A 25,784-nucleotide genomic window follows, 5' to 3' on the forward strand; every position below is an offset into this window, starting at 1 on the left:
CCATAATGGCCAGGCTACTGTCATTTCTTTCTCCCTCATAATTTCTTTGTCTCTTCAGTCACTTTCTTATACTTCTCACCTTTTTCATAGGTATTGTTCTCCAAATAACTGCCTTCTCATTTATTTCTTTCATCTCTACTTTCAAACAATCATAGGTCTCCCTTTCTTTCTTTATTGATTTTTTTTTTTCCAGAGAGAGATAGAAACATTGATGAGAGAGAACATTGATTGGTTGCCTCCTGCATGCCTCCCACTGGGGATCAGGCCCACAACCTGGGCATGTGCCCTGACTGGGAATCAAACCGGCGCCTCTTGGTGCATGGGTGGATGCTCAACCACTGAGCCACACGGGCCGGGTGGTCTCCCTTTCTTATAGGGAGTGAAGTGGACCAAAAATAAAAAGCACTTTATTTGATCTCTTTCTTTATTTTTAGAATGCCATCCTTCTTCCTCTTAATTCCTAGCTATTTTTAAGGTATATCTTAGGTTTTCTCTCTTCTATGAACTTCCAAACCATGGTAGTCGGTCCTTCTTATGTGGTCCTGTTGCATGTAACTTATTTGGTTAAATAACCAAGTACTTTGGCAGGGGAAGGGGGGGTATAACTTTATTTTGATGTAATTTTAAAGTTATAAAATTAGTATAAGGAACACCCTCATGCCTTATACTCAGATTCACCAATTGCTTGGATTTTTGCCCTATTTGCTTTAGCATGGTCTCTATGTACACTTTTTGTGGAAACAAAATTATATTTGAGTTTATGTATCAGAGTTTATTTATTCTCTTGAATAATTCCGCTTTTGGAATTATTTTACATTTATATATTATAATAATTTTGGTTGATGATTATTTTTTTTATTTTAATCTTCACTCGAAGACATTTTTGCATTTATCTTCAGATAGAGCAGGAGGGAGGGAGAGAGGAAGAGAGAGAGAGAGGAAGAAACATTGATGTGAGAGAGACACATTGAGTGGTTGCAACCCACATGACCCCAGCTAGGGCTGGGGACAAACTGCAACCAAGGTACTTGCCCTTATCGGGAATTGAACCCAGGATTCTGGTCCTGGGGCTGACACTCTAACCACTGAAGCAAACCGGCCAGAGCTGGTTGGTGATAATTTTGATAAATTTAAAAAATGTGACATTTTGACTTTTGAAGGAAGTTGTGCTTATTCCTTTGAATATTGAAAGTATGGATTATAGCAACTTGAACAGATTCAGTGAAGTTTACCAGCACTATGCAAATAAGAATGATTTTCTTTTTCACAGTCTTGGAAGATATTGCTCTTTGGTGCAATAAACTTAACATGTACTGGCTTCCTGCTTATGTGGTGCAGTTCCACTAACAGTATCGGTATGTTACCATTCTTATTTATGTTGTGTTAATTACTAGTTTCACTTTTATTATTCTGATTTTATTTAATTGATTAAAGAGAGAGAGAGATCACTTTATTATTCCACTTACATGTCCCTGACCAGGAATCGAACCTGCAACCTTGGCATATTAGGATGATGCTCTAATCGATTGAGCTACCCCATTAGGGCTTCTTATTCTGATTTTTAGTAAAAGCACAGCTTCCTTTACCTAGAATATATTATTCTGAAATATAACTCAAAAGATTTAAACGAGAAAATCTATTTGAAAAGTGCCTTGAAAACTATAAAGTTTTGCTCAGTTATAAGGCATTATCTTTTTGAATGAACAGTTTTTCTTTTTTAACTTCAAATCTGTTTGTAAAACTGAGATTCCTTTTATTTCTTTTCTTCATTGATTTTTGGAGCAAGGAAGGAAGAAGGAGAGAGAGAGAGAAACATCGATAAGTCCGACCAGTGTGGCTCAATGGTTTTGCGTCGACCCATGCACCAAGAGGTCGCCGGTTCTATTCCCAGTCAGGGCACATGCCCAGGTTGTGGGCCCAGTCCTTAGTGGGGGGCATGCAGGAGGCGGCCAATCAATGTTCTCATTGATGTTTCTTTAAATTATTTTTTTCCTTTATTAATTTTTAGAGGGAGAGGAAGGGTAAGGAGAGACAGAAACATCTTTTTCTTTATTGATTTGAGAGAGAGAGAGGAAGGGAGAGGGAGAGAGATATAGAAACACTGATGAGAGAGAACATCAATTGGCTGCCTTCTGCATGCCCCACACTGGGGATCTGGCCCACAGCCTGAGCATGTGCCCTGACCAGGAATCGAACTGGTGACCTCTTGGTGCATGGGTCAACACTCAACCACTGAGCCATACCTGTCGGGCGGAGAAATCAGGTTCTAAAGGAACTTTTGTACTAATCAACCTTGACTACATATATTAATCAGATTTATAGAATAATTGCCAACATTTGAGGTTAATCGATTATTCAATTTTGGGCGGGGATGGGGTAGTGGATACCCCTGTATGAACAGTTTTTGTGATTTCTATATTTCCTAACAATGGATTCAGCAACATTTTAATTAATCTCTTTTGCAGCTTTAACTGCCTATACTTACCTGACCATTTTTGATCTATTTAGGTAAGTTTTTCAAACTCTCCTAATATTTTGAAGCTAATAAAGAATTTGTTGCATTGTTTTTATGAAGCTTTTTTTTTCTTAAAGGAAAATAATCTGTGAAATAAGTAAAATTATCAATATAGAACATATATACAAACAACAAATTAACATATATTCTGCAAGAAAATATTCCATTTGCATAGCAACAGAAAAGAATAGCCTGGCATTAGGTCAGGTGCTTCAGGTGCCTACCTGTGGGTGAGTCACCTGTGGCCAGGGAGCAGGGTCCCATAAGAACACACAGTTCCACCCTGGCCGGTTTGGCTCAGTGGTTGGAGTGTCGGCCTGTGGACCAGAGAGTCCCAGGTTCGGTTCCCACTAGGGGCACGTACCAAAAAAAAAAGAACACATAGTTCCCACTGTAACTATATGAAATGAGTAATTGTGAACTAGGGAGACAACCTATTGGCTTCCTGTTTCATGAGGCCTTTTATATTTTCATATAAGTGCTGCAAAATACTTTGATATCTTCAAGAACCATACTGTATGAAGTATGTCATAAGGGCGTCTTTACATTGATGACATAATTAAATCCACTTGATTGGTCTAAAATTATCTGAATTGAATTACCTAAAATTCACATGTAGTAAGTTGTTTTAGAAATAATCTCCACAAAAAAAAAAAGAAAAAAGAATCTCCACTATATTTAGCGGGAACCAAACCCGGGTCTCTCTGTACCGCAGGCCGATGCTCTAACCGCTGAGCCAAACCGGCCAGGGCTCTCCACTATATTTAGAAAATGAACATCATTTTGTCCCATCCAAAATGTTATTAAGGTTAATATCTGGCTGACCTTTTATCAAAATTAAATAAAGTTTATGAAAGTTAAAATGTATTTTATGTGCCTAGAATGAAATATATTTTCATTTTTTGTGTCATTTTTTGCATTCTCAGTTATGGAAACCATTTAGGGTGGATAACTTATTAAGCAGAGAAAGTATGGGTTTAGGTTCTGTGTAACCAGTTTGATGAGGTATCAACCTCTTCAGTTTCTCCACATGTTAAGACTGCCACGTATTAGGATGTTCATTGTAAATAGATTATAAATTATAAATAAGTTATTATTAATTTAGTCTGTATAAATACTGATAACTTGCCTTGGCCAGTTGGCTCAATTGTTTGGGGATCATCCCATGCACCTAGAAGATGTCGCTTAGATTCGCGGTCGGGACATGTACCTGGGTTGTGGGTTCCATCCCTGGTAGGGGGCATGCAGGTGGTAGCCAATCAGTGATGTTTCTCTCTCACATTGATGTTCCTCTCCCTCTCCCTCTCCCTTTCTCAATCCCTAAAACTCAATAAAAATATTTTTAGAACATACTGATAATTGTCAGCAACTTAGGAATTCTGAAAACTTAATTTCTTCCAGCATATTGTAGCTGTATATCTAATGCTAAGTTTATTTTCCTTTTTAATTAGTTTAATGACATGTTTAATAAGTTACTGGGTAATGATGAGGAAACCGAGCCCTGTCTATTCATTTGGGTAAGTTCAAAGTATTTTATTTTCTGCTAACTTAGTGCTGTTAAAACAATAATTATATTAGGCAATAAAGAGCTAGCTAGAGTACTTCTAGAAAACAAATGCTACCTGCTTAGTGGAATAATCAAATAGCAAAAGTAGATAGAAAAGGATCGTCCAAGTAGATTCTAGATAAGAAACATGAATATTTAAACTTGTCATATTAAAATAAAATGTTCACATTATGTTATTTTCTGTCTTTTAAAACACATTAACAAACTTTTCAAATTAAGTTCTTTAATTTTGGGAGAATCTCATTTTAGTTATAGAAAGTACAGAGGATTTTCATGTATCTTCTAGATGTTAAAGTAAATGTGATATATTTTAACATAAATGCAGTGGTAGAGTTGGATTTTTATTTTAAGACTGGATTTTTGATAGCTATGGACTAAAAACATATTTGAGATTTCTGTTCCTATAGTTTTAGAAAATACTGAAAGTTGAATGTTAGAAGATAGTCTGTTATATTAGAGGTTTTAAAAAATATATATTAGAAAAATATTGGTTCCTTTCAATTTAGGGAAACAATTTGAGAGAAGAATTTTACTTTGGTAAAGAAACTCTTGACCAAACTTACCCTTCTTCTTCACCATACCATTCATTGGGATTATGCTCTTTTGAACAAAATTAGGGTTTTGTTTTATTTTTTTGCTTAAATAGCAAAGCAGAGTAAACATAAAATGTTAATGCAAAATGAACATATAAGTGTCATTGAAATTTGATAAGGGTGGACTATTTATTGTGATAATCAGTTGTCAGGTATAGATATCTGTATATGGATATCTGTGACTCTGAGCCAAGGCTTTTGGTTGTTAAGTGACAGAAATCCAACTCAAAACTAATTTGGAGGTGGGGGTTTATAATTAGCAACCAAAATGTGGGAAGATTGAGGTAACTGGAATAGGGATTAGAACCCTCAGGTCTTTCCCTTACTTCTCAGGCCTGCTTTTCTTTGCATTTCATGTTCAGTTTCTCAGATCACTTTCTTCCACCATCCTGGAATGATAACTCCTAGCAAGGCCTTAACTTATGCCTTTTTACCTTCATCCTAGAAAGGAAAGGACTCTTTCCCAGCTCTACTTAGGAAAAGCCTGAGAAAGAACTGTTGATGGGTCCAGGTTGGAACAGATGTTAGTCTTTAAATCAGTTACTGTGGCAAGGAAACAAGGTCAAGTAAGGACATGGCAGCTCCCATTTTGGCCTCTTGCTTAGAGGGAATGGGAAAGGAGGGAGTAATTGAACAGCAAGATTAAGCATTCAAATATAATTGTAATCAGTCCCGTAGCTTGAAATATCTATATTTAGTATTTTTAAAATCTAATTCTCCAGCTCTGAGATCTCTTTCATTTCAGACTACTTTCTTGACAGCTTCACAGGAATATCTAATTGGTGTCTTAAGCTTAGGCTAGAATTCTTGCTTTTCACCCCCAAAACCTGCTTCTCTGCAGTTTTTTCCATCTCAGTGAATACACCACTACTCAGTTGCTCAAGCAGAAAATTCAGTGCATTATCCTTGATGATTCTCTCATTACCCACTTCTGTCAATCATCAGGTTATGTCAGGGTAACCTAAAAACATCCAAAATCTGCCCCGCCTCCCATTTCTATCTCCACTACTACCATCCTAGCCAGGTTATCTTCATTTCTTGCCTTAACCAATGACCATCATCCTAACTGGACTCTATGCTTCTGTTCTTGCCCCTCTGTAGTCCATTTCTCCATAAATCAGACAGAATGTTTCCTTTTTTAACCTAAATCATGTTATCACTCTCTTCCTTAAAACCATCCACTACTTAGAATAAAATCCTGACTCCTTTCCCAAATTTACAAAGCCCTTATATAAACTGGACCCTGCCTACTTATCACTCTCATACCCTCAATACCACACTGTCTTTCTTTCTGTAATTTAAACACAACTAATTCATTCCTGCGTTAAGGCCTTTGTACAAGCTCTTCTCTCTGCTTCAAATGCTCTTCACCTGATCTTTGCACGATGAGCTTTATCTTGTTATCCCTTTCTTAAGATCACTAAATGCGCCCTGGCCGGTTTGGCTCAGCGGTTGGAGCCTCGGCCTGCGGTACAGAGAGACCCGGGTTCGGTTCCCGCTAAGGGCACATACCTTGGTTGCGGTTTGTCCCCGGCCCTGGTTGGTCGTGTGGGTGGCAGCCACTCGATGTGTCCCTTTCACATTGATGTTTCTCTCTCTCTCTCTCTCTTCCTCTCTCTCCCTCCCGCTCTATCTGAACAAAAAATGGAAAAATGTCCTCGGGTGAGGATAAAAAAACAAACAAAAAAGATCACTAAATGCTAATATCATTAAGTGAGTAGGCCCCATCTAAAATAGCCCTGGCCAGTGTTCTCAGTGGTTAGAGCATTGGCTCATGGACCAATGAGTCTCAGGTTCAATTCCAGTCAAGGGCATGTACCTTGGTTGCAGTTCGTCCCCAGCCCTAGTTGGGTCATGCGGGAAGCAACTAATCAGTGTGTCTCTCTCACATCGATGTTTCTGTCTCTCCCTCTCTCTCTCCATCCCATTCTCTCTGATAATAAATAGAAAAAGATCTTTGTGTGAGGATTAAAAAATAATAGCCCTGGCCAGTTTGGCTCAGTGGTTATAGCATCATCCTGTGGACCAGGGAGTACTGGGTTCAATTCCGGCCAAGGGCATATACCTCAGTTGCAGTTTGTCCCTGTTGGGGTCATGCGGGTGGCAACCAGTTGATGTCACATCTTTGTCTCTCTCTCCCCCTCCCTCCCTCCCTCCCTCCCTCTCTCCCTCCACTCTGTCTGAAGATAAATGTAAAAATATCCCCAGGTGAGAATTTAAAAAAAATAATAATAGAATAAAATAGATCACCTAGTTAGTGTCTTGTCACATCAGACTACTGTAATTCTCTTTATAGAACTTACCAAAAATTAAAATTCTATCTCTCCCTTTAAAATATACATTTGTGGTATTAGGGACCACACCTTGTAATGTATTATGTGTTTGTGCAATTTGATGAATTTTAACAAATGAATATACCTGTATAACTATCTAGATCATGATAGAAAACATTACAAGTCCAGCCCAGGCCTGGTGACTCAGTTGCTTGTAGTTTCATCCTATACACCAAAAAGTTGCAGGTTCAATTCCCGGTCAGGGCACATAACTAGGTTGCTGATTCAGTTCCTGTTGGGGTGTATAGAGGAAGCAACCTATCGATATTTCTCTCTCACATTGATGTTTCTCTCTCTCTCTCTCTTCCCCCCTTTCTCCCTCTCTCCCTCTCTCCCTCTCTCCTCTTCCCGCCTCCTCTAAAAATCAGTAAACATATCCTCAGGTGAGGATTGGGGAAAAAACAACAACACATTACTTACAAGTCTTCCAAAAGCATCCTTTCATACCAAGTCTGTGTCAGACCCTGACAAAAGTAACTAGTATTCTGACTTATGTTATTGCAGATTAGTGTTGCCTACTTTTGAAGTCGTATAAATGGGATTATAGTATATAATGTCATGTAGCAGTTCGTTCTTTTTTTTATTCCTCACCCGAAGACATTTTTGCATTTATCTTCAGATACAGCAGGAGGGAGAGAGGGAGGAAGAGAGAGAGAAACATGGACATGAGAGAGAAAAATCGAGTGGTTGCCAGCACATGACCCCAACCGGGGCCGGGGACAAACTGCAACCGAGGTACGTGCCCTTGGCAGGAACCGGTACTCTCTGGTCCTCAGGCCTATGCTCTAACCACTGAGCCAAACCGGCCAGGGCGCAGTTGGTTCTTCTTCATTGCTCTAGTATTCCATTATAGGAATATACTTCAATTTGTTCATATGTTCAGCTATTAGTAGGTGATTTTCAGTCATTAGCCATCACAAATAAAACTACTTATGAACATTCTTGTACGTCTTCTAGGTTCCTCATTTATGTTGAGTATATATCTTTGAGATAAATTACTTAGTCATAGAACTTGCCATATGTTTATCATTAGAAATAATACCAGTTTTGCAGAGTGATTTTACCAATTTACATTCCCAGTGTCAGTGTATGAGGCTTCTAGTTGCTTCCTATCTTTACCAATGATTGGTATTGTCTTATTTATTGTTTTTACTTTGTCATGTGTTTATTAGCCATTCAGATAACGTTTTTGTGAAATGTTTGTTAAAGTGTTTTACCCATTTTTAAGTTGGGTTAACTGTTTTTTTCTTATTGATCTATAGGAGTTCTTTATATATACTGCATATATCTTCACCTCCTTCCTTTTGCCTTTTATTCTCTTAATGGTATCTTCTGGTGAATGAAAATTTTTCACTTCAGTGATAAATTCAGTTTACCAGTCTTTTCCTTTATGGTTAGTACTTTTTTGTGCACTTGTCAAGAAATTTTGGCCAGCTCTAAAGTCATAAAGATACTGTGCTCTGTTATTAGCTAGTAGTTTTATTGTTTGACCTTTCACATTTAGGCCTTCAGTCAGGTTAGAATGGGTTTTTGTATGTTGGCTGAGGTAGATGTGAAGGTACACTTGTTTCTTTATAGCTGTTCAGTTGATACATCATTTATTGGAAAAAAAATCATCCTTTTTCTACTGCTTTTGTATAACCTCTTTCATAAGTCAGGTGAGTATAAATGCATAATCTGGATTCTTCTTTCTGTTTAGTTTGGTATATTTGTCTATCTTGATTAGTATAAACATGTCTCATTTTATTGCACTTCACTTTATTGAGTTCCACAGATGTTGGGGGGGTGTTTTGGGTTTTGATTTTGTTTTTTTGTTGTGGTTTTTTTGTTTTTTAATCCTCACCCAAGGGCATTTTTTTCATTAATTTTCAGATAGAGTGGAAGGGAGAGTGAGAGCGGAAGAGAAACATTGATGTGAGAGAGACACATCAATTAGTTGCTTCCTGCTCTACCCTGACAGGGCTGGGGATCAAACCAAAATCGAGGTACCTGCCTGTGACTAGAATTGAACCCGAGACTCTGGTCCAAGGGCTGACGCTCTAATAGCTGAGCCAAATAGGCCAGGGCATGTTTTGTTTTGTTTCGTTTTGTTTTTTTAACAAATTGAAGGCAAGACTTTCCACCAGCAAAAATATTATGACCTCTTTATTGTGATACTCACTTTATTGCAGTGGTCTGGAACTGAATCCTCAGTATTTCTGAGATATGCCTGTACTATATGAATTACCATAGTTTAGAAATGAATCTTAATATCTGGTAGATTCAAAGCTGGAATTGAACCTGCAACTATTTGGTCCATGGGCCGATGCTCTAACTGCTGAGCCAAACCGGCCAGGGCTTTTCATACTTTTTTATAACCTACTTTTTTGCTTTCATTTATCCATGTTAAATACATTCTATTATATTTTTGATAATGCATAATAGTCCATTGTTGATTTTAACATTCTTCTTTATAAACAGTAATGTGATGAGTATGTTTAATTATGTTATCTTTTCTGAAGATAATTATTTCCTTGAGAAATTTCAAGCATTTATTTATCTCAAGTGTTGAATGCCATTAAACTATGTGTTGTGGGGAAAACCAAAATGAATAGACAAAAGCCCCTGGCCTCTAGTTGATAGTTTCGGGATTATTAAGACATGCTCATAATTAACTGCAATCATGTGTGTAAGTATAAGTGGATAAAATCATGAACTCTGAAGCCAGAGTTTAAAAACCTGACTCCTCCCCTTGCTAGTTATCTGACTCTAAACACTTTTTCTCTTTGTGTTTCAAGTTTCTTATCTCTCTTTTTTCTTAAAGTGGATTAAGTGTTGGGAGGTTTAGATGTTAAGTACTTTGACCAGTATCTAACACAAGATGAGTCAATTAAGTATTAGCTATTAATTAGATGATCATTATTTCTAGAAAAATAAGAGCCATAAGTGGGTCCTGGGAATATATATTATAAAAGTAGGTACTCTTTAATCTGTGATGTTCGTTCTAGAACCTCTGTTCTAGTCTGTTCTAACAGTGTTTGGCTTATGGTAAGCACATAATGTATATTGAATGAGGGAATAAATAAATGTAAATGTGTTCTAGAGGTACTGGTTTATGAATTGAAAGAATTATCCTGAAAAAGAAATACTTCATAAAATTTTTTAAAAAGTATGCTGATCTAATGAACTTTCTGATTTCAGATTTGAAAGATTAGAAGTCCTGGCTGTATTTGCCTCCACGGTCTTGGCACAGTTGGGAGCTCTCTTTATATTAAAAGAAAGGTACATTTGCATATGATGTTACTGTCGTTCTGAATTCCACCTGTGCCATCTTTGGGAATATAAAGAATCCAGTGAGAGACTGGTCTGGTTTGTAAGGTATGCAAACTAAGATGAGCAGTGCTGGAGTTCTTCACATTTCAGACTTTTCTCCCTTCTTTGCACTTTCTTTTATTACTTTATTTGAGGCTACTAAATCCAATCATAGGTAGGTGTGAATGAAAGATAGGGATTCAGTGAGTTATATTATAATGCTTAGTACTACAAGCCCATTGAAACAGGCTTGGTAGAGAAAGATTGACATCACATATCGAGGATAATTTGTGAGTTTCCTTGCCTTATCACTGTTAATAATCAACAGTTGGTTATCATATTAAAGATTTTGTGAATTTATTGGATTAACTGTATATTTAATAAAGCTTTTTAATTTTATAATTTATAGGACTTATTTAATATATTTTTTTCTTTTAGTGTAGAACGCTTTTTGGAGCAGCCCGAAATACACACGTAAGATTTTGCTTTAGATATAACATAATTTACTATTAAGTTTAATTCTCAAACTTAATTGATATATTATTAGATAACTATTACTTTGGCCAATATTAGAGTTCAGAATGTGGCAATATTCATTTCATTGATATTTCACAAACAAAATCTTCAAATCCTAGATTCTCTCTTTACCCTTAACTGTTCCCAAGCCCTTGTACTGCAGAGGAAGGCCTCTCTAGCCTGGGTTCAGGTCCCTCATTGTTTCTAGGCCCAGGTCAGCACACTAAGCCAGCCCAGTCTGGTCTTCTATAATTTAAAATTTGAGTCTCAAAATCTTTTAGTAGCACCTGTAGAAAAGATAGAATTGTTATTATCTTCCACATAGTTGCTGTCTATATGTACTTCACCTGTTTTGGTCAGTTTAATTCAGAACAGTATGACTTTTCAATCTACTATAAACCAAATACCATTAGCATTTATACAAATTTGTAATAGCAATTACCTGTAAGAAGCTAGTGTTAATGTAGAGTCTTTTTTTGTGCTGTGTACGGTGGAGCAACAGTAGACAGCACATGGATTGTAGGGCTAGAAAACCAGTTCAGATTCTGGCTCTGCTAATACATAGAAGCAGACCACTCTGCCTTCCCATCTCTTTCTTAGTCTCTCTACATGCTGAAATTACATATTGATATTACCAAGATAAAAAAATGGTGAATGTTATTGTTGTTCTTTTTTAGGGGAAGATTATTAGTTGGTACTTTTGTGGCTCTTTCTTTCAACCTATTCACGATGCTTTCTATTCGGAATAAACCTTTTGCTTATGTTTCTGAAGGTATGTTTTTATCCGAACATAAAAATTTTAATTAATCTCATTAAAACAAGTCTTGTTTTTTTGACGTATAAATCAATTAGAAAGTATATTTTGAAGAGAAGAAGGAGAGAACTACCCAAAAGGTTTTCAAGTCATCTTTAAGCAGAGAATTATAAAACAAAATCTAATAACTAGTTCAAGCTGTATTACTTAAAAACAGGTAGGACTGGCATATATTAAATTAAATGTGATGAAAAATCACATTTACCAAATAACATGAATGAGGTTTTATATGTATAACCTTCCTACATAAAGTCTGTTGCAAGTATTTTAGATGCTTCAGGATACTTAGCATAGTTGATGTGCTCACAGAAAATAATTTAATTCTGTTAATTAAATAAGTTCCCAGGTACTTCTCTTTGGCAGTGGTGGGTGGGCATATATATGAAAGTAACAAAATGTTTTTCCTTTATATATATATATATATATTTACATACACACACATACACTTTTTTTTTTCTTTATTGATTTTAAAGAGAGAGGTAGAGAGAAATAGAAACATCGATGAGAGAGAATATTAATTCGCTGCCTCCTGCATGTCCCCCACTAGAGACTTGGCCCACAACCTGGGCATATGCCCTGATTGGGAATCAAATTGGCAACCTCTTGGTGCATGGGTTGATGCTCAGCCACTGAGCCACACCAGCCGGGCCAAAACATTTTTCTTTTATTTTCAAGTCTTTTGATTCAGACTGGTTTTTTTACTTCAGAGGTGTAACCCACAAAGGGTTAACCAGTGATTGATGAAGAAGTGAGGTAGAAACAAAAGTGGCCTTTGGGCACAGACCTACATTTGAAGCAGAGATAATTGAGGGTCTTTGACTTGAACACCAGGACAATAAAGAAAAGAAAACTTCCTGAAATGCCAATTAAAGTTTAAATGATTTTGTGTGTGTCATGAAGTATGAGTTATATTTGTATGAGTGAGAGTTTAAGAATTTACTGCATGGTCCTGGCCGGTTTGGCTCAGCGGTTAGAGCGTCGGCCTGTGATCCAGAGAGACCTGGGTTCGGTTCCTGCTAAGGGCATGTACCTCGGTTGCAGTTTGTCCCCGGCCCTGGTTGGTCTGCGGGTGGCAGCCACTCGATGTGTCCCTTTCACGTCGATGTTTCTCTCTTTCCCTCTCTTCCTCTCTCCCTCCCACTCTATCTGAACAAAAAATGGAAAAATGTCCTCGGGTGAGGATAAAAAAAAAAAAGAATTTACTGCATGGACTGGAACATTTACTAATGATACTTGTGATGACCAAAATTATTTTGAAAAAATTTTCAATTTACTAAAATAATAAAATGCTCACTCCAGAAATTTTGAAAAGATACAGAGATTTAGAAACAATATCTCTCCATAAAGGTCAGAAACATACAAGAAAAAGAATAGTGAATATCATGACCCTCAATTAACAACTGTTAACCTCTTTTTTTTTTTTATCCTCACCCGAGGACATTTTTCGATATTTTTTTCAGATAGAGTGGGAGGGAGAGGGAGAGAGAGAAACATCGACGTGAAAGCGACACATCGAGTGGTTGCCACCCACACAACCCAACCAGTGCCGGGGACAAACTGCAACCGAGGTACGTGCCCTTAGCGGGAACCGAACCCAGGTTTCTCTGGACCGACGCTCTAACCGCTGAGCCAAACCGGCCAGGGCTGTTAACCTCTTTTTTTTTTTTTTATCCTCACCCGTGAATATTTTTCCATTTTTTGTACAGATAGAGTGGGAGGGAGAGAGAGGAAGGGAGAGAGAGACAGAAACATCGACGTGAAGGGACACATCGAGTGGCTGCCACCTGCACGACCAACCAGGGCCGGGGACAAACCACAACTGAAGTACGTGCCCTTAGCGGGAACCAAACCCGGGTCTCTCGGGACCGCAGGCCGACGCTCTAACCGCTGAGCCAAACCGGCCAGGGCGCTGTTAACTTCTTTATATTACCCTTTCATTTTTCATGCACATATACATATCTTTGCATACTTGTAATTGTATGGATTTAAAATTTTATGTCTGTTTTTTTCAATTAACAGTGTCTGGAGTATTGCCTCATTAAATAATTTTTGGAAAAAAAAAATGCTCCCCTGCTTTTTGGGATATTGATTCAAGCTGTTTATTAAGAAACAAAAGACTCAGAAAGAACCTATGACCCTTCCTCCTTTCCTGCCTTAAAGATTCAGACAGAGAAAACAGCTTCAGGAAGGAGAATTTAGGATGTCACTTTATCCTAATTTGAATTAAGTATGGTAAATAGGAGGGCTTCAGGCAGGGGCTTGGTAGGTAGATACCCCCTGTGACCCATTTAAAGAGCCTTTAAAATGAGCAGATATCCTCTCTTCCTCAACTACCTGTAAATCGCCCATTCTCACTTCTGAAATGTAGTATCCCTTTATTTCCCTTTGTCCAAAAATATCTTTTTTACCCAGTGTTGTCTCTCTGTGTTTAGAATTTTCAGGGATTTATCATGTCTGTAAATTCCCCATGCATTTGTTGTAGACCAATGAGACAGACCAGACTCAGACTCCGAACTGGGTTCAAATTAAGAGAGCCTTATTAGCTGCGTGGCAACTGTCCCATCCTACGCAGAAGAGAAAGCAGCTCCGAGCTCAGGGGGAGGGTTGCTTATATAGTTGTCTTAGCCCCTGTTAAGGAATTTGGGCTAAGGGTTTGCGAGCAAGCAAGCAAGTACAGAAGCAGATATTTGTGGTTAGCTGTTATGCCTGAGGGAGCAAGCAGTTTCGGTGTACACAAAGCAATGGTTATCTATACAATGCAGTGGTTATCGACTAACTGTAACAGCTAGTTCTTGCTATTCTCAAGTCCAGGGGGTAAGGTCTGCCTAATGGGGAAAATTTTACTGTACGTTCACATAGCAAATGTTTGTCCTTTACACACTTCTGTTAAACGTTGATGTTCTCCTGTTAAAAAGAAACAAAAACAAATGCTTTCATAACATTTTGTCATATGAATTTTTTTTTAAATACTTTTTCTTTAGAGACAGAGGAAGGGAAAGGAAAAGAAAGATAGAAACATCAATGAGAGAGCCCTGGCCAGTTTGGTTCAGCGGTTAGAGCGTCAGCCTGCGGTCCGGAGAGACCCTTGCAGTTTGTCCCCGGCCCTGGTTGGTCGTGCGGGTGGCAGCCACTCGATGTGTCTCTTCACGTCGATGTTTCTCTCTCTCTCTCCCTTCCTCTCTCTCCCTCCCACTCTATCTGTACAAAAAATGGAAAAATATCCTCGGGTGAGGATAAAAAAAAAAGAAACATCAATGAGAGAGAACATTGACTGGCTGCCTCCTGTACGTCCCACACTGGGGATCAGCCCACCACCTGGGCATGTGCCCTGACCGGGAATTGAACCAGCGACCTCTTGGTACATGGGTCCATGCGCAACCTGTGAGCCACACCTTCTGGGGCATATGAATTTTTTTTTTTTTTTTTGGTACGTGCCCCTAGCGGGAACCGAACCCGGGACTCTCTGGTACACAGGCCAACGCTCCAACCTCTGAGCCAAACCGGCCAGGGCATTTGAATATTTTTAAAGTCTATTCTTATACAGTCCCAACATTTCCTTTTACAAATAATGTTCTAATCAGCTTCTTTATATTAAATTTCTTGTATGCATTTACGATTCTTCTTTCGGATAAATTTCTAGAGAAGAAATTATAAATGAATTAAAAATGCAGTATTTTTAAAGGCTTGATATATATATTGCCAAATTTATTTCCAGAAAGGTTATCTAGATTGTATTTTCTTTTTTTTTTTTTTTTTTATCCTCACTCGAGGATATTTTTCCATTTTTGTACAGATAGAGTGGGAGGGAGAGAGAGGAAGGGAGAGAGAGACAGAAACATCGACGTGAAGGGACACATCGAGTGGCTGCCACCCGCATGACCAACCAGGGCCGGGGACAAACTGCAACCGAAGTACGTGCCCTTAGCGGGAACCGAACCCGGGTCTCTCCGGACCGCAGGCCGACGCTCTAACCGCTGAGCCAAACTGGCCAGGGCTGTATTTTCTTTTTTTTGAAATAAAAGTTTCCAGAAGCATCAAGATTTGTGACATTAGCTGACATTTGAGTAGAAAATAGTATTTGCTAGGCATTGTCTAAATGCTTTACATAGAATAACTCATTTAATTTTTCCTATAACGATATGAGGTAAATGATTTTATTAGTCTCGTTTACACTGAAGCACTGAGATACACATCTAATTAAGGGCCAAGATGGAATTTGAAGTCAGGTATTCTGACATCTGAGGCTGCTCTTAACTGTTCTGCTACACTCACTTTTGTGTAAGGCTTGTCAATCTTTTTGATCAGAGTTTCTCAGTGGTTAGAGCATTGGCCTACCAACCAAAGAGTTGCGGGTTTGGTTCCAGTCAAGGGCACATACCTTGGTTGTGGCTTGGTCCCCGGCCCTGCAAATGGCAACTAATCAATGTATTTCTCTCACATTGATGTTTCTGGGTCTCTTTCTCTTTCCCTCCACTCCCTTCCCCCCTTCCACTCTATCTGGAGATAGAAAAATACCCTCAGGTGAGGATTAAAAAATATATATATTCCCAGCATCTGGGATAAATGTAGGAGGACACCAGAACCTGGAGGCTACTTGTCCTGGGACACTAACTAGTAGGTGTCTTTGGATGTATGGCCTAGCCTTTCTGAGAGCTGAGAGAATTAATTGGTATACCTATGACCCATTCTCAGCACACTGGTTAGGAAACTCTGCTTTACAGTATAAAGAGCCCTTAAAAGTTCAAATTAATAATAATAATGATATATGTAAGTTCACTACTTCAGGTCAACTATATATTATAGTTGAAACTGCTTTTGATTTAGTATCTTAAAGGCATAAAAGAGGGAAAAGTTCTATATTTGAGGAGTAACATGTCCTCTTATAATGTTACATAGATTGTTGCCAAACTTATTTTGAACATTAAAGAAATCAAGTATTTTTGGTAGTGATTCATTCTTCTATATAGATAATTTAAGTATTTTCTTCTTAAAGCTGCTAGTACGAGTTGGCTTCAAGAGCATGTTGCGGATCTTAGTCGAAGGTAAGATGTTTTGAGGTTTCATGATATACATGATTTTAAAGGGATACAGGTGTAATGGGAATTTACAAGATTCATTGCTGAGTGAGGTTAATACATGAATCTCACAGATTAGATTCTTATTCTTCCTTTACTTTTTCTTACTTTTTAATTGATGATACAAGAGAGACCTTTATGAGTGAACTTTGTTGCCAAATCCTCTTTGCTTTCTTTAAAAGATGTTTGATACTAACATGCAAGTCATTTTTATAAGATTTTCATCAGTATCACATGAGTTCTGCTAATGAATACTCTTTTTGTTTGTTTTACTTATAGCGTGTGTGGAATTATTCCAGGACTTAGCAGTATCTTTCTTCCCCGAATGAATCCATTTGTTTTGATTGATCTTGCTGGAGCATTTGCTCTTTGTATTACATATATGCTAATTGAAATTAAGTAAGTATTTTTTATTTCTGTCAAGTGTGTTTCCATCGATGGGATGGATGGGGGTTAAGCTTATAGAACACATTTACTTATGACCTATGTAACTTTGGTTATGTCTTGTCCTCACGTGTCTTCAGAAAAAGTAATTATCGGAAAGTTAATGTTTACAGGAAAATTGATAGAATCACTGATGAAATCCATTTGTGTCTCTGTATCAGAAATTACTGTTTGAATGCTTTTATTTGTAGCAACAAGTGAACATAAATAAAATGTTTCTAGTTGACAAGTAGTTTGACAGAAAATAGATAGTGGGGAAGTGCTCATTGGTTTTCTTCATCTCTCTCGTCACAGTAATTAACATAATAATTATTAGTTTTTTTTCCTCCACTAAACTTTGTCAAGAAGTGATTCAGAAAACATTGTTTTTCTTTGTGATGCTCCCATTGCCAGTGGTGATCACTTATGATAAAATAGTCTTTTTGCTTTAGGTAATTCATGTTTGGTAGATTGGATTGTAAGAAGCCAAGTGTGGCATACATTTAAGATTTAGAATTGTTTTTTTCCTTTTAGTAATTATTTTGCTGTAGACACTGCCTCTGCCATAGCAATTGCTCTGATGACGTTTGGCACTATGTATCCCATGAGCGTGTACAGTGGGAAAGTATTACTCCAGGTAAGGGTCTTATTTCAATGTGCATGCTTAATATTAGCCATGTCCTTCTACTAGATTGTAAAATTGTATGTGTTCTACCAGATTGTGAAACTTGTAGCTATTGGAGGGCCCTATGAGAAATGAAGCCAAACAATAATCTCTAAAATTTTTATACTAAGAACTAGATGAAATTACATGGGGCTATAAAATAGGCACAGGTCTTCCTATATTTGTACTATAAAACAAAATCATAACTTTAAAAAAATTTTGCCTCTAATAATGTTTCAACTGAAAACAGTGTTGCTTTTAAAAAGTTTTTAGAGCCCTGGCCAGTTTGGCTCAGCGGTTAGAGTGTTGGCCCACGGACTGGAGAATCCCAGGTTCGGTTCCTGCTAAGGACATGTACCTCAGTTACAGTGCAGGTGGCAACCAGTTGATGGGTCTCTCTCACATCGATGTTTCTCTCCCTCTCTTCCTCCTTCTCTCCCACTGGCTCTATCTGAAGATAAATGCAAAAATGTCCTCGGGTGAGGATTTAACAAAAAGAAGTTTTTAGAGCCCAGCTGGTGTGGCTCACTGGTTGAGCATTGACCCATGCACCAGGAGGTCACCAGTTTGATTCCCAGTCAGGGCATATGCCCAAGTTGTGGGCCAAATCCCCAGTGGGGAGCATGCAGGAAGCGGCCAGTCGATGTTCTCTCTCATTGATGTTTCTGTCTGTCTCCCTCTCCCTTTCTCTCTCTAAAATCAATAAAGAAAAAAAAAATCAAAAAGTTTTTAGAGCCTGGCAGGTGTGGCTCAGTGGGTGAGCGTCAACCCATGCACCAAGAGGTCACCAGTTTGATTCCCAGTCAGGGCACATGCCCAAGTTGTGGGCCAAATCCCCAGTGTGGGGCATGCAGGAGGAGGCCAGTTGATAATCTCTCCCATTGATGATTCTATCTGTCTCCCTCTCCCTTCCTCTCTCTAAAATCAATAAAGAAAAAAATCCTCAGGTGAGGATTTTCCACACACAAAAAAGGACAAATTATTACTTAATAAAACAATGGGAACACTATAGACAAGTACCTGAATGGAGAGATAGTTTCCCAGGACTATATGTGTATGTAAGCACTGCTTTTCCTTCTGTCTTTACTTTATGCCTTTACTTTATTTTTATACACACACACACACACACACATAGATAGACATAGATATAGATATATAGATATATGTTTGTTGTTGTTGTTGATTTTTTGGAGAGAGATAGAAACATGGATCAGCTGCCTTCTGCATGCCCCCCACTGGGGATCAAGCCCACAACCTGAGCATGTGCCCTGACCAGGAATCGAACCGGGACCTCTCAGTCCATGGGATGATGCTCAATCCACTGAGCCACACTGGCCAGGTTTTTTTTTTGTTTTTTTATCTTCACCCAAGGATACTCTTCCATTTATCTTCAAATAGAGTGGAACAAAGGGAGGGAGAGAGAGAGAGAGAAACATTGGTGTGAGAAAGACACATCGATTGGCTGCCTCCCACACAACCCCGACCAGGGCCAGGAACTGAACTGCATCTGAGGCATTCTCCCTTGACCAGAATCAAACCCATGACTCTTTGGTCTGTGGGCCCACACTCCAACCTCTGAGCCAAACAGACCAGAACCTCATGTCTTTTCTTAAACTTACAGTATCTTCATCTCCAGGACCAGTAATAACAGTAAGATAGTTGTTTAGTCCTGTGCCTTATACAGAATGTTACTTTCTTAAAGATTTTTTGTTGAGTGGTTGGTTCTTTAAGGCTTATTTGGTTTTAGAGATAGCAGCTTATTTGTAAGGTAAAAAAATGAGCATGATCTGATTTTTTATGTTGTCCGACTACGGGGACCAGTTGAAATTTCTCTTCCCTAAATCATGATAGGGTATATGTCAAACAAAGCAAAGGTTGGTTTAAGACCCAGTATTGTTAGTTTCTGAACCATTGTTGCAAAAATTTTTTATCTCTCCTGATGTGTTTTACTTTTTCCCCAGACAACACCACCTCATGTTATTGGTCAGTTGGACAAACTTATCAGAGAGGTAAGATGGAAAGATAATTAAAATCACTTAAATTAATAATTAGAGGATAGACAATAAAGATAAGTTAAAAAAATAGAAAATAAAAAAAAGATAGCCAAAAAAATAATAATAATTAGAGAATGGAAAGAGTAGGTACACATAATACTTTATTCAACCCAATCCTATCTAGAATTTTAGGAGAGTTTCTATTCTTTCCTCACTAGAAGATATAACATAGTGACAAAAGTAGGGAAATTGAGGAATTGCCCCATCTGGGAGCCAAATTCACTTGAAATAAATGTGGAAGGTAATGGTCTAAAGACCACACTACTACTTCTATAAATGCTGTGATTTTTGTGATTCTATATTCAAACCTTTGATTAGGTCAAAGCTAACTTTTGTTGATTGCTTCATCATCTAATATCTTGATTTATAAGTTTAGATTTTGTATTGTTATAAATTTCCACCTGTCAACTAAGGAAGGAGCAAGATAACTGAATTATTTGAATGTAGAGAGTATTTTAAACTATTGGTTGTCAATATCACAAAGGCCACCTTTACCAATATAGCTGGCTACTTGTCTCAAATAGTGAGCCTGTGCCACTGCGCCAGTGGTCCACACACTATACATCTGGCCTTGGGATTTCCTTTTGGCACACATCCAAATAGCATTCTTTGTTGTTCAGAAATTTGTTAAAAGGGAAAGAAATAGTGGAGAAGGGAAAAAAAAACCTGATAACACAAGTGGATATAAATATATGCCATATTGATAAAATGAAAAGAACTACACGCTGTTGTGTAAGGATTGAGGGTCTGTAAAGACCTGATTCTAAAGGATTGTTGCAGACGAGAAACTGGGGAAGTAAGGCCTTGCCTCTACTGAACAAGCAGAAATGGTATCTTTAGTGAGTGGTCTGACCTTCTCTTGGCTAGTGAGTGTCCTCATGCAGGGTTTGGCCATGTCATTTCTAGGCTAAGAGCAAGTCCATAGTGTAACTGAACTGTGTTGGATATGTCAAATACAAACAACCCTATTTCTGTGTTTTTGATCAGGTATCTACCTTGGATGGAGTTTTGGAAGTACGAAATGAGCATTTTTGGACCCTAGGTTTTGGCTCATTGGTATGTTTTCTACATATTACTTTAGTTATAATTTAAAGCGTACTTTGTAATTTTTGAAAAAAGTATTTCTTTAAAATTTTCATAGAGCCTTTGATTTCCATTTTTGTTCGGTAGAGTCTCAAATGTAGATGGATTCAGACATCTAACTGAGATTAATGGAAGGATTTTTTTTTCTTTCAAGCCAAATCATCGTAATACTGAACTATCCAGAGAAGACAATTCATAGTCACATGTTCCTGAGTATGCAAATGTTGTAAGAGTAAAAGGGGCAGTTATTTTATTTTTAATTGCAGTTCTAATTTTGGAGATTTTGCTGAATGTGGTAAAGCATTATAATAATATAACTTGCTGCAGCATAAAATTCCACCTTTTCTAATCCAATGTGGACCTTGCTACCAAAGAGACTTTATTATGGCATAGTTGCATTTTGTATTAGGAATGATGAGGAAAATGAAGAAAAGTATCCAGAAAAAAATTAAATCTCCATAATCCTCTCATGTAGAGAAAATTGCTGTTGATATTTTCATATTTATACTTACATATTTATTCTCCTTAGAAATGAGATGCTGTTTTAATTTGCTGTTTTCTTTTAACATACCATGAACAGGTTTTTTGTTGTTTTTTTTTTCATCTTTATTGTTGAATGTATTACAGATGTTCCTCATTTTTACCCCATTGACCCCCTTCTCTCCCCCTCCTGCCTTTTCCCACACTGTTGTCTGTGTCCATTGGTTATGCATATATGCATATAAGTTCTTTGGTTTATTTCTTCCCACCCACCAAACCCCCCTTCCCTTTGAGGTTTGTCAGTCTAGCAACCAATTTATACTTCTTCTTTTTTTTTTTTAATTTTTTTTTTTTCGTCCTCACCCGAGGACATTTTTCCATTTTTTTGTTCAGATAGAGTGGGAGGGAGAGAGAGGAAGAGGGAGAGAGAGAAACATCGACGTGAAAGGGACATATCAAGTGGTTGCCACCCACACGACCACCCGGGGCCGGGGACAAACCTCAACCAAGGTACGTGCCCTTAGCGGGAACCAAACCCGAATCTCTCTGGACTGCAGGCTGACACTCTAACCGCTGAGCCAAACTGGCCAGGGCCAATTTGTACTTCTTAATCCTTCACTTTTCACCCATTCCTCCAACCCCCTTTCCATATGGCAACCAACAAAACGTTCTCTGTATCTATGAGAATGTTTCTGTTCTGCCTGTTCATTTTGTTTGTAGATTCCATTGTCGGTAGATAAGTATTCATTGCCATTTTGTTTGTTCATATATTTTATCTTTTTCTTCAAAAAGACTCTTCAACATTTCATATAATGGTTTGTTGGTGATGAACTCCTTTAACTTTTTCTTGTCTGGGAAAGTCTTTATATGGCCATCGATTCTAAATGACAGCTTTGCAGGATAGAGTAATCTTGGTTGTAGGTTCTTGCTTTTCATCACTCTGAATATTTCTTGCCACTCCCTTCTGGCCTGCAAAATTTCTTTTGAGAAATCAGCTGACAGTCTTATGGGATCTCCCTTGTAGGTAACTAACTGCTTTTCTCTTGCTGCTTTTAAGATTCTCTCTTTGTCTTGAACCTTTTGCATTTTGATAATGATGTGTCTTGGTGTGGGCCTCTTGGGGTTCATTTTGTTTGGGACTCTCTGTGCTTCCTGAAATTGTATGTCTGTTTCCTTCACCACGTTAAGGAAGTTTTCTGTCATTATTGTTTCAAATAGGTATTCAATTTTTTGTTCTCTCTCTTCTCCTTCTGGCACCCCCAAGATGCGAATGTTGGCACGCTTGAAGTTGTCCCAGAGGCTCCTTACACTCTCCTCATTTTTTTGGATTCTTTTTTCTTTTTGCTGTTCTGATTGGGTGTTTTTTGCTTCCTTATATTCCAAATCGATGGTTTGCTTCTTGGCTTTACCTACTCTACTATTGAATCTGTGTAAATTATTCTTTATTTCAGTTAGTGCCTCCTTCATTTCTGACTGTTCCTTTTTTATGCTCTTCAGGCCTTCACTAAGTTCGCTGAGGTTCTCATTAAGTTCATTGAGCATTTTTATAAGCAGTATTTTGAACTCAGCATCTGTTAGGTTGCTTATCTCCATTTCACTTAGTTCTTTTCCTGGAGATTTTTTCTGTTCTTTCATTTGGGACCTGTTTCTTTGTCTCCTCATTTTGGCTTCCTTCCTGTGTTTGTTTCTATGTATTACAAAACGGGAGGTATGGGGCTAGCTGAGACCAGATGCTGCTTGTTTGAAAGAATTTAGGAAAACCTGAAGCAGGATCCAAGACAGGCCAATCCTACAGTAAAACAACGGGCAACAGCTTGGGTGGGCCTGAAAGTTGGGTGGGGCGGGGCCTCAGGGAATCACCAGGGCAGGGTCAACAGTGTGAGCCAGGTTGCTGGAGTCCCAGATCTGGCGGCTGTCTGCCGCCCCAGGGAAGGGCTCACCAAAGGAACAAAGGCCTCTGACAGCATGTTTGTCCCAGAGAAAGGCCCCTCTCCAGCCCTTGCTCCAATGCCAAACAGTTCAGTTCTTCCCTGTATGTCTCTGGAGCCCTTGAGCTGCCTCCCCTCAAAGCTTAGAGGGACTGAGTCCGATAAGTCCGTGCGCGGGCCCTTTAAGAGGAGCTGCCTGGGGCTCCAGCCACCTAAGCCTCCCTGAGCCTCAGTTCCTGCTGGTTTTTTCAGCCAGAAGTTATGGGGACTTCTCTTCTTGGCACTGGAACCCTGAGCAGGGTGCCTGGTGTGGGATGGGGACCCTTCTGTCCTCAGGGAGGACCTTCACAGCCAAGGTGTCCTCCTGATTTTTATCCGCCACACGTGGGTGTGGGACCAGCCCGTCTACCTCCGCCCCTCCTACCAGTCTGGATGTGGCTGCTGCTTTAATTCCGTAGTTGTAGGACTTCCATTCAGCTTGATTTCAGGCGGTTCTGACTGATGGTTGTTCTGCAGTTTAGTTGTAACTTTGATGTGGTTGTGGGGAGGATGCGATACCGCATTTACCTACTCTGCCGTCTTGACCAGAAGTCTTCCCATGAACAGGTTTTCATAGAACTAAGTATTACTCTTCTAATTAAAAAACAAAAAAAACACCCCTGGCCAATTTGGCTCAGCAGTTAGAGCGTCGGCCTGCAGTCCTGAGAGACCCAGGTTTGGTTCCCACTGGAGGCATGTGCCTCGGTTGCAGTTTGTCCCCGGCTCTGGTCAGTTGTGTGGGTGGCAGCCGCTCGATGTGTTTCTTTCACATCGATGTTTCTCTCTGTCTCTCTGTTCCTCTCTCTCCCTCCCACTCTACATGAACAAAAAATGGAAAAATGTCCTCGGGTGAGGATAAAAAAACCAACAACACAAATAGGATTTGGTTTTTCTAACATAACACAAATTCCAGAGGTAGGCATATTAGGGCTGGTCCATCAGGTTACGGATGTCATCCACATTGCAGTCTTTAGTTTCAGATTTAGGCTCTTGTAGTAGAAAAATGGCTGCTTGTCTTCTACCTTCCCCTACTCTTGCCCTCTAGACGTTTTGAGTATCTAAAACTCATTCTCTAGTAAATTCTTCAGGAAGAACCCTGGGGATCAGCATTCCCTAAATTCCTGAATCTTGAAAACAGTTGTGGACATTATACTTGGAAATCATTTTGGCTGGATATAAAATCCTGAGCACATATTTTATTTCCTTGAGTGTCTTAAATATACCTCCCCATTTGCCTCTGGCATAAAGCATTGCTGTAATAAAAGCATGGTGATTCATTCTGGTTTTGGGATTTTCCCCCTTTATATGTGATTTGATCTTTTTGCCTGATTGCCCAAAATATATATTTTTTACCATCTAGTAATTTTACTAAATTGTGTTATATTAGTCATTCTGTTTATTATTTCAGGTGTACTATACACCCTTTCAATAATGTTATTTTTAAAGTAATTTTTTTTAACTTTCAGGAAAGTTTTCTTTATAGTTCTTAAAATTTATTCTGGTCTCTTTGATATTCTTCTTTGGGAACTTCGTTTATAACCATGTTGGTTTTTTGCCTTTTTTTTTCATATTTTATCTGCATTTTCTTTTGACTTTTAAAACTTCTTTTCAAAACCTTTTATTTTTCTTACAGTATACTTATATTTTTATTTGCTTTTGTATTCCTTCTAGTTTAGTCTTTATTTTTGCAGTGACTACTTCTAATTATTATCTCATTTCTAAGGCTTTCTAATTTTGATCTATATTGTTCTTGGCTCTTTTTTATGCTTGTTCTGATACATTTTTCAACAGTTTTAGAGGTAAATCTTTCTGGTGATCTTTTAATCTGTTCTGTATTTCCTTTTTTTTGTTATTATAACTTTGTGTGGGATATGGATTCAGTCCTTTTCTGTGGGTCCTTTTTATGTGAAATTAGTTTTCCTGAACTTAAAAAAGTAAGGAGTGGTTAGGGTAGTATATGTCTAAATTCATAGCTCTACAGTTCCCTCTTCTGATGAGTCTACGAAGTGCAATTTCTTCTTTCCCTTGGCTCTGTTCCTCTTCCATTTTTATCTGAACCTTCTTTATCCTTTGTCTCTACTCTGACGCTCAACTGGGATTCTGTTCCCAGTTGTTTCTTCTTAATGTGGGGCTTTGCTTTGGTTACTTTTGAGAGTTCTAGGGTTCAGACTACTCCAGCTCTTCATATCTTATTGCAGACCCAGCTGCCTTTCTCAAATTCGCTGTCCTAGATTTCTATTAAGTACTGGTTTACTGCTTTGGGGTTTTTAGGTCAGTCAGATGCCCTATGCTTCCTCCTCCACAGAAACTGATACCTTGCAGGTCTAGAGCTTATATTTGGGGTTTCTTCGGAGCAATGTGTTAGCTAGTTTTTTGTAGTCATTGGACATAGGTTTTTGGATTTGCTGT

General features: G+C 38.4%; 1 protein-coding gene across 7 annotated transcripts in view; it reads left to right on the forward strand.

Moving 5' to 3' along the window:
- Nucleotides 1-25,784, forward strand: part of SLC30A6 (solute carrier family 30 member 6) — a 38,191-nt gene that overhangs the window by 7,208 nt on the left and 5,199 nt on the right. Inside the window, exons 3-13 of one of the 7 annotated variants that reach the window (XM_036262599.1) lie at nucleotides 1,271-1,355; nucleotides 2,466-2,508; nucleotides 3,967-4,032; nucleotides 10,189-10,269; nucleotides 10,738-10,773; nucleotides 11,493-11,587; nucleotides 16,623-16,671; nucleotides 16,984-17,103; nucleotides 17,662-17,764; nucleotides 19,753-19,800; nucleotides 20,833-20,901. In XM_036262599.1, the coding sequence (XP_036118492.1) occupies nucleotides 1,271-1,355; nucleotides 2,466-2,508; nucleotides 3,967-4,032; nucleotides 10,189-10,269; nucleotides 10,738-10,773; nucleotides 11,493-11,587; nucleotides 16,623-16,671; nucleotides 16,984-17,103; nucleotides 17,662-17,764; nucleotides 19,753-19,800; nucleotides 20,833-20,901 (795 nt within the window). Of the gene's footprint in view, nucleotides 1-1,270; nucleotides 1,356-2,465; nucleotides 2,509-3,966; nucleotides 4,033-10,188; nucleotides 10,366-10,737; nucleotides 10,774-11,492; nucleotides 11,588-16,622; nucleotides 16,672-16,983; nucleotides 17,104-17,661; nucleotides 17,765-19,752; nucleotides 19,801-20,832; nucleotides 20,902-25,784 lie in introns of those variants that run through there. The other 6 variants (XM_036262600.1, XM_036262601.1, XM_036262603.1 and 3 more) reach the window with 6 other exon arrangements.

The sequence above is a fragment of the Molossus molossus genome, unplaced genomic scaffold (assembly GCF_014108415.1).
Source record: "Molossus molossus isolate mMolMol1 unplaced genomic scaffold, mMolMol1.p scaffold_m16_p_15, whole genome shotgun sequence".
NCBI lineage: Eukaryota > Metazoa > Chordata > Mammalia > Chiroptera > Molossidae > Molossus > Molossus molossus.